Here is an 8,778-nt window from a genome sequence, read left to right on the forward strand (position 1 = left end):
GATGCATCATTCAAAAACCGAGCCCAGCCCAGCATTGCTGAGCTGCCTGTGCGGCCCCACTCCCCGGCCTCGCTCCAGCCAGCGACAGCAGCGAGAAACGCAAGCCTGGGAGAGGGAGCCAGCACATTTCATTACCGGCACACAACAGACTGCAGGGTTTTAGTGCAGATAATAATTCAAAGTTATCCCTGTGCAGATCCATAACCCAGCAGTCATTACACACAGAGCCGCTGCCTGCATGCACGGCTTGCGTGTTGTGTTTTTTTTTTCAGCGGTGTATTACTGCAGCAGAGGATTTTGTAGGACAGTGCCGCAGTGGAGCACAGGCAGGAGCTGGGTGACGATATGGCTTCAAGGGCAGGTTCCCTCCCAAGCCTGCCCAGCTGCAACTGTGCCAGACCCCAGCACGGGAAAAGCTGGGACAAACCCCAGCGTGGCTGTTGGGAAAGGGAATCCAGTGCATACAGAAGAAGCAACATTTACCCCCAAAATGCACCTGCTGCTGGGCAAGATGCAAGCCTGAAGCGCTCATTTTGCCTGGCTGTGGGACTTGATGCATGTGTTTGGCAGGGAAAGGAGTTCCTGCTTCTCCCTCCTTGTGCTGAGAGGGAAACTGAGGCATGAGAGGGTGCAGCAGTTTGCTCAAAGGTTAAACAGGAGAGTGAGCAGTTCTCTCACGGCAGCAAACATTTGTCCATGTACCCAGTATGCCCAGTCCACTCCCAGTTCCTCCAGCAGTCACTGGCACCCACCACAGACCCAACAACCCACTGGTGGGCTTGCTCTGATCCCAGGTCTGTGCAGCCCCATGGAGAGGCTGCCGCAGCCCTGGGGGGTGCAAGGACTGGGGATGGGCTGGCCCCTTCATTAGAGGGTGCTGAGCCCCTAAATAGGGCTGCCACATCATCAGCCCTCCCGACTGGATCCCAGAGCAGCTCCTGGCTGGGAAGGTGGAGTGAGGTGTTGGGAAGGGTGACTCCCCACCCCCTGTGGGGTGGCAGAGCAGCGTGTCTGCCAGGGAGGATAGAAACACATCTCAGGCAGGATCAAGCTAGGGAAGGGTGATGATGAGTCCTGCCCTTGCTGCAAATTCTGCCCCAAAAAGGGGTTTTTCCACCAGCTGGTTGGTGTGGTGGGAAACAGCGAGGTGTTTGCAGCAGACAGGCTAAGCAAAGAGTTTCATTTTGAAGGACTGAACGCCCTGCCCGCTCTTCCAAATGTCACCAATGCTGTTTTATCATGGTCTCGGTTGCCCATTGCCTGTGCAAGCCCCACTGGTTTCTGAGTGAGGGCTCATAAGCAGCGTTTCCCAGGTTTTACAGGCAGTCACTACCCAAGGCCAGTTGCTCGCAGCTGTGCTAACTCAGCTAGAAGCTGAGCTGTGCTCACAAGCGGGTGTTTCTGGCAAGCACAAGATCCTGAGCGCTCTCTGGGGCTCCGTGTAAACTGCACGCAGGAGGCAATCAGGTTTGGGGTTCTGTCTTCTGCTGGAATTGCTCCTCTCACACCTCCACCTGCCTTAGGGGTGGGTTGGGGGAGCACCATGTGCTGCTGCCTGCGGGACCCCACCTCCACAGGATCATTAGGACTTTGCAAAATCCCCCGCACGGTGGTTGCCATGGGGGTAACCAGCCACAGATGCTGCTTCTGAAGTCTCCATCCCTCTCCCTCAGCTGACTCGTCACCACCATCATGTCCAAACCTCCGAGGGCTCTTTCTCAGCTCAGTCTGTTTTCACACTATCCATTTGCAAAGTCCCCGCTTTGTTTTGGTTTTAAATGCTGCTTTTTCCTTTTTAATTAAAAACCTTCAGGTGTGCACCAGTCCTGCTCAGTCCCCAAACCCAGCGGGGGGAAATGTGGCAGGAGAGGCTTGCTTGCCCTTGCAGGCTGTGGCTGAGGCTCAGAGTCACAAGGATTTTAAACATTATATTACCAAAAAAAAAAAAAAAAAAAAGAAAAAAAAAGAAAAAAACCCCCTCAAACCTGGAAGCTCTGCCTGACCCCCTCCTGGCGAGGCCTTGTTATGGGAGGGGAGACACGGCTGAACTCAGGTCAGGCCCCCCTCCTGCCCCCCGGCCTCACGCTGTGGGTCCTGCCCAGGGGACAACAGGACTCCTGGGAAGCGGGGGGACAGCAGGCAGAGCCCTGCTGGGGGCAGCCGAGGCGGGGTGAAGGGAGGACACCCCGCGGGGAGCGGCCCCCCCAGCCCCGGGGCACTCGCAGGGCGGCTGCTGCCCCCCCGCGCTTCCCAATGAACCTCCTCAATGAACGTGACGTCACCAACGCCTTCCGAAAAAAACTCAACGCGCCCAATCAGCGCGCGCGCCTCTCCTTCCGCTGGCCGCCCCGCCCTCCCCGACGTTCGCGGACCAATAACAGCGCGGCCTGCAGCCAAAACACAAGCATCGACCAATAGGAAGGCGGCGGGGCGGGGCGCGGCGCCGGGGCAGCTGGAAGATTCGAACCGGAGGCCCGTCGGGGCGGGTGGCGCGGCGGCAGCCAATCGGGGCGCGGGGGCGGGGCGGTTCCGTGTGTCCCCCCCACTCTGTGCCCCCCCGGGTCCCTCCGCCGCCCCCCGGTGTCGGCGCGGCGCGGGGCGGCGGGCGCGCTCCGGGCAGCGCTCGGCGGGGTCCCCCCCCCCCGCCCCGGCCCGGCCATGTCGGTGAACATGGAGGAGCTGCGGCACCAGGTGATGATCAACCAGTTCGTGCTGGCGGCCGGTTGCGCCGCCGACCAGGCCAAGCAGCTGCTGCAGGCGGCCCACTGGCAGTTCGAGGTACGGGCCACGGCCCCCCCCCCTGCTGCAAACCGGGAGCCGCCACCTCCCCCGTCCCCCCCCCCACCCCGCCACCCCCCTGCCCGCAGAGCCCCGGGGCGGAAGGCGGACGGGATCGCCGGCCCCACGGACACGCGTGGCCGCGCCGCTGACCCCCCAGCACCCACGCCGGGGGGGGCGGAACCGGCGCCGAGCTCCCCCCGGTCTATTTATACCGTAACCCGAGCTGCAGCCCAGCGGCCGGCGCCGGGGGGGCGTCCCCCCCCCCCCACCGCCGAGCTGGGGCCGGGGGGGGGGCCCGCTGGGGGGGGCCGTGTAAACAAGGGGGTGGGCTGCACCCTTCCGCGTGGGGAGCCCCTGTACGAGGGGGGGACACGATCCCGAGTGGGTCGGGTGAAGGGCAGCACCAGGCCCCCTCCGCCATAAGCCTGGCGGGGGGGGGCACCCGTGGGTTCCCCCTCTGGGGCAGTCCCAGTTGGGGTGAGGGGAGCAGAGGGGCTGCGGGTGGGCTGGGTGGGGGGCGTGTTTTCCTTCCCCCTTTGTCTCGGGTGGGTTGGGGCTGACGGCTTGTCCCCACAGACGGCCCTGAGCGCCTTCTTCCAGGAGACCAACATTCCCAGCAGCCACCACCCCCCCCAGATGGTAAGTGGGACCTGCCCCCCCCCGACCCCCCCACTTCATCCAAGACCCCCCCATCCCCTCCCCAACCCCCAATTATCCCCAAAACCACCTTTAACCCCCCCCCCAGCAGCTGCCAACCACCCCCAAGCCCCCCCACCTTCAACCACCACCCAGCTCAGGACCCCCCAACTTCTCCCTGGGCCCCCCCAGAGGGGTCCGCAGCCCCCCGGCCGCGGAGCTGTCAGCTCCCCTGCCAGCCATATTGCTCCGCGCCCGGAGGAACACGCAGCCGGCGAATGTAAACACGAGCTAAAATGTCTGCCAGGAAATAGTTTGTCTCCCCGAGCATCGCGCTGAAAGTTGGGCTCCCCGAGCCGGGGTGGGGGGACACAACATTGCCACCCCCCCGCTTTCCCCAAACACCGCTTGACCTTGGCCGAGGGCACGTCCCCTTGGCCGAGGGGAGGAAGTTATTCCCCTCTGGGTGGTTTTTGTCGTGTTTTTTGTTTTGTTTTTTAATTTTTTTTTCCTGTTGGGGGAACTAAATGGTGCCACACATGGGGGAAGGAGCACGTCTGGGCCAAGCCTATATATATATGTATATATGTATATATTTGGGTTTTTTCCTCCTTTTCTCCTGCCATCAGAAAATCGCCAGCCAGCCTGGCATCGTGCGCTCTCTCTCACAGAAACTCATTTTGCTGGCTGGCTCCCACTTAAACCCCTTTTATTTTAATTCCTCCTCCCCTTGCGCATTTTCTCGCCGCCTCAGGAACAGCTCGCAAAGGGTCATCTCACAGAAAACCCCCTTTCCCGGTGGCAGATGGGCCGGGAGGAGCTGCCGGCCGGATCCGGGCCTCGCTGCCGTGTTTTCACACCAGAAGCCCGGTCGCGGCGGTTCCTGCCGGAAGCAGGACACGCAGCGGCGCTGATGAAACCCGTCCCGCTCCCCGTCCCCGCGCTCCCCGTCATCAAACAGGACCCACCTCCCACCCCATCGCCCCCACCCTGCACGGCACCGAGGGTCCGGAGCTGGACGTCTCTCCCCCTCCCCGCGGTGTATTTCTAACGCCGTGTGGTCACAAAATACCTTTGCTCACCAAATACTCCCACCTCGCATTTTTGGCATTTTTTTGCTGCTATTCCACCCCCTCCCCCCCCCCCCCCCCCAGCACACTGGTTCAGGTTAAAATGCCCCGCGCAGCTTTACGGTTGCAGTTTCTGTTTCTTTTTCAAGCAGCAGAGAACAAAGGTGCGAGCTTTGGGGTGGCACATCCCTTCGCCCCCGCAGAGAGCGGGGTCCCCGTGCCTGGTGAAACCCCCCAGGCCCAGGAAGGGACTCACCGAAGCTGTTTGGTGTGTTTTAGCATCAGCTCGTGCTGGGATAGACCCTCTGACGGCCAACCAGCTCCTTAATAAAAGTGTGTCAGAGGAGGAAGGCAATAATTATACAGCTTTTTTTTTTTTTTTAATTAATTTAAAAAATTAATTTTGCAAACACCACCCCAGAAGCTCAGAGCCGTGTCCCCCTCTCCAGCACAGTGTCCAACCTCAGCCCAGGGCTGGTGTGAGTGTGGCTGTGGTGGTGGTTGCTTTTTCCAAAACACAGTCACTAAAAGTTTTTCAGTTTTGGTTGGTTTTGTTTATAGGGGTTTTGTTTGTTTGGGTTTTTTGTTTGTTTGGTTTTGTTTTGTTTTGCAACAAGTATCTTTTCAGATACTGCCAAACTTAAGAGTCTTTTATTTAAAACAAGAAAGCTGGCTTTCCACCACTTTGAGGTGAGCTCTGAAATGGGTTCTCCCAAAGTCTGTGTGTGGTGAGGGAGGAACACCCCCAGCTCACCACGAACCCCTTTGGTGTTTTGGTGCCAGCCTGGCCATGGTTGCATTTTTGGGGTGCAGGAGCTCCCCCATCCCCTGCCAGCACTGTCACTAAGGGCAGCCGGGATGGGGATGAAGAGGAACCTGTAAGAGGGATTTGGGGGTTTGCGTGTGCTGGGGAACAGCTGGGGCTGGGGGCAAATCCCAGGATAACCCCCGGGAAGGGGGAGATGCAGCTGCTGTTCCCCATGGGAAGCATCTCCCTGGTTCCCCGTTGCTAAATCAGCAAAATCTGGAGGCAGCAGGTGCTGCCCTGGCCCCTTGGCACCACTCGATGTCCCCATGTGCAGCATGGCAGTGAGATGCTTGGCTCTGCCCTGGGCTCCCACAACGACAACAGGGTTTTGGGGTGGATTTAACCCCAAGGGGTGAAGCCCCCCCATGTACGCGCCACCTCCGTGTCCGTGCATCCCCCTGTCTACACCCCATACGTGTACCCCTTCCCTCGCCTGCACCTCTTGCTGTACAGCCACCCTGAATTTTGCTCGAGGCGGGGAAGCACCTCCCAAGACCATTTTCCACTCCCCCAGGGATTTAGTTGGATAAAATGGTGCCATTTGTAACCCTCCCCATGCATGTGTTCAGAGCAGCCTGTGGCATGACACTGCTCCCCCTCTGCAGATAAAAAAGGGGGCAGGGGCGTTAGGGCAGGTGCCCACCCTATTTGGCACCGCTGGGGTGAAGCCCCCCCACCCCATCCCCTTTTTGGGGCTCTAGCACCCCCCAAACTCATAGTATGGCAAGTGCTTTGCTGAATCGGGGTGCCTGGTGCCTCCAGCCCCTGAGCCCCAGCATGGGTTTGGGTCCCCCCATCCGGATTTTCCTCTGACAGCAAGATTGGCCTCAAAAAGGGCCAGATTGATCCTGGGGGGCGAGATGGGGAGGGCGCTAAATTTAGCTGGGTACACAGGAAGCAGGGTCTGTACCAGGAACTGTGTGGGGCCCAGCCAGTGCCTCATGTCCCGGGGGGCCCTGCCTGACTTTCTGTGCCCTAACAGGGTGTGAAGGGGAGGGCGGGACAGGGAGCTGGGTGAAGAGGGCCCTGTGGGACCCCAAAACTCTCCCCACCCATTGTCCTGGTCCCCACTATATCACCCTGTCCCTGCCGCTCCCCTCCATGGGGCAGCTGGTATCAGAGCAGCATCCCCCTCCCCAAACCCACTGCACCCCAGCGCTTTGAGCACCCTGGATGCTCCAAATTGTCTGGAGACCCTCCCCAGGCAGCCCCCACACCTTGGGGGGAGCCACCCAGACCCTGCAGCGCTGGGTACCCCAATATCCACGAGAGCTGGGCTCTGAGCATCCCCTGTTGCACAATGCAGCCAGGATCTCCAGTGATGGGGAGGTTGGCAGGTTGAGACTCCAAAAACATCCATGAATGATCTGACACCCCTGCACTCTTTTCCCCCGCAGATGTGCACCCCCAGCAACACGCCGGCCACGCCGCCCAACTTCCCGGATGCTCTGGCCATGTTCTCCAAGCTGCGAACCTCCGAGAGCCTGCAGAGCAGCAACAGCCCTATCACCTCCATGGCCTGTTCCCCCCCTGGGAGCTTCAGCCCTTTCTGGGCTTCCTCGCCCCCCAACCACCAGCCCGCCTGGCTGCCCCCCTCCTCACCCACCGCCCACGGCCTCCACCACCACCTGCACCACCCACAGCCCGCCTGGCCCCCCGCCCCCCAGCCTGCTGCCCCCCCACAGAAAGCCATGGCCACCATGGACGGCCAGAGATAAGACTGGGTTGGTGGAGGTGGGGGGGTCGGGGGGTCCCAGGCCAGGGCGTTGGGAGCGGGGGCTCCCCCGAGAAACGCACTGGAAGAATTTTCTAGGTTTTATTATTATTTTTAAGGGGGGGGGCACACACTGCTGGGGAGGGCACTGGCCCTTGAGAGCCTCTAGCTGGTCTTTTCTCCCCCACCCCCTTTTTTAAAAATATATAACTATAATATATAAATATATCTAATGTATATAAATCCAGAGAGAAGGAGCAGCAGCACGGAGGTGGGTGCTGGGTGGGGGGGTTTCTTATGGCCCCCCTCCCACCAGCATCGCTGCAGCGGGGCAGGAGAGGGAAGGCGGGGGGAAAATAACAAAAAAAATAAATAGAGGCAGCTGTCAGCACCCTGGATCATGGCTATGGGGGCACCCTGGAATGGGGGCACAGAGCCACTGGGCCCCCCTGGCTCTGGACTTTCCAGACCCTTGTTGAAGCCCCCAAAGCGCTCCCCTCCTCCAGCTCCCGAAATTCAGCCCGGCTTCTTGCACAGCCCCCCCGGGTCCCCCCTCACCCCGTCCTCCCTCCCTCGACACCCCCAGGGCCTGAGGGGATTGAACAAGGTGATGTCCCCCCTGTCACTGCAACTGCCACTCATGGCCCTTCCTAGGGGAGGGGGGAGCCAGGGGGGGTTTTTTAGTTTTCAAATCAATCTTGCTTAAAAAAACAAAAAAAAAAAAGAAAAAAATACAAAAATAGGTTGAAGGTTTTTTATTAATTTAAAAATAATAAAAATAATTTTAAAAAAATCACTTTTTTAACCCCAGCTGTCCCTGCCTTTTCTCTGTGACGGGAGGATGTTCCTGGTGGGGGGGACCACTGACAACAGGGGTGAGCCCCCCCGTGCCACAGCATCGCCAGTGGGGATGGGGCCCGAGTCCCCCCCCGCTGCCTGCAGCAGCCACTGTTGCTGTCCCCATGATGGGACAGAGGGGACGCCCCAGAGCCGTGGGAAGTGGGGGGGCTGTGCCGGCACAGCAAAGACCCCCATGTGCCAGGGGGCGGCCAAACTCCCATCTCTGTACTCTCACCAAATGCCACCTGAGTGTCCCCCACCGCAGATGAGCCACCAGCTCCAGGGTGTGGGGGGACCCTGACTCTCCACAGCCACTCCTAGTTTAGTCCTTAAGTCTTGGAACTAAATTAAAATTCAGTAGATACTCAGCTCCTACTGCAAACACAAGTAACTGGTGTTAAAAAAAAAAAAAACAACCCAAAGCAGGACTGCGGCAGCTGCAGAACCCAGCTAGTTGGGCACCCATCAGGATGTCTCTGACTCCGGGGTGTCCCCAGCCGGGCAGTGCCATGCTGTGGGGACAGGGCTCAGCTGGGAGGGACGGCTGTGCTGCCCAGAGCTTTGCCACGCTTGTCAAAAGCCATTGGATTTGGAGGGGGGTGGGTGTTCCGAAAGACGCTGTTGGGTGGGAGGTTTTGACACCACCCGCATGACCCAACTCTGAGCAGCCGAGACCTTCTGTCTCTCTGCAACATCCAGCACACCCCAGTGTCCCTGACGCCCTCCTGGAGCAGGTCCCAGAGCTCCTGGTGGCATGTCCTGTGCCCCAGAGCCCCCACAGCTCCTGCCCCCTGCCAGCCCCCCGCACCCAGCCTCAGCTCAGGGCTGCGACTGGGAAGATACAGAGATCATTCAGCTCTTCTCAGGCAAAAAACATCTGAGAGAAAGAATGTTATCACAGTGAATCTAAAAGCAGCCTGCTAGCTGTC

The 8,778-nt window shown here is 59.6% G+C and overlaps 1 protein-coding gene across 1 annotated transcript; it reads left to right on the forward strand.

Annotated features, from left to right (window-relative positions):
* The first annotated feature begins 2,528 nt into the window (after positions 1 to 2,528).
* Positions 2,529 to 7,397, forward strand: UBALD2 (UBA like domain containing 2). The gene is made up of 3 exons (XM_065647862.1): positions 2,529 to 2,778; positions 3,358 to 3,420; positions 6,693 to 7,397. Exons 1-3 carry the CDS (start codon positions 2,659 to 2,661, stop codon positions 7,011 to 7,013), a joined length of 504 nt encoding a protein of 167 aa, XP_065503934.1. The 5' UTR covers positions 2,529 to 2,658; the 3' UTR covers positions 7,014 to 7,397.
* Positions 7,398 to 8,778: the final 1,381 nt, after the last annotated feature.

The sequence above is a fragment of the Caloenas nicobarica genome, chromosome 18 (assembly GCF_036013445.1).
Source record: "Caloenas nicobarica isolate bCalNic1 chromosome 18, bCalNic1.hap1, whole genome shotgun sequence".
Lineage (NCBI taxonomy): Eukaryota > Metazoa > Chordata > Aves > Columbiformes > Columbidae > Caloenas > Caloenas nicobarica.

Excerpts from the sequence above, each read along its gene's own strand:
- UBALD2 (XM_065647862.1), top strand. The coding sequence starts at position 2,659 with ATGTCGGTGAACATGGAGGAGCTGCGGCACCAGGTGATGATCAACCAG. Across the intron at positions 2,779-3,357 it reads CGGCCCACTGGCAGTTCGAG|ACGGCCCTGAGCGCCTTCTT; the intron begins GTACGGGCCACG and ends TTGTCCCCACAG. Across the intron at positions 3,421-6,692 it reads GCCACCACCCCCCCCAGATG|ATGTGCACCCCCAGCAACAC; the intron begins GTAAGTGGGACC and ends TTTCCCCCGCAG.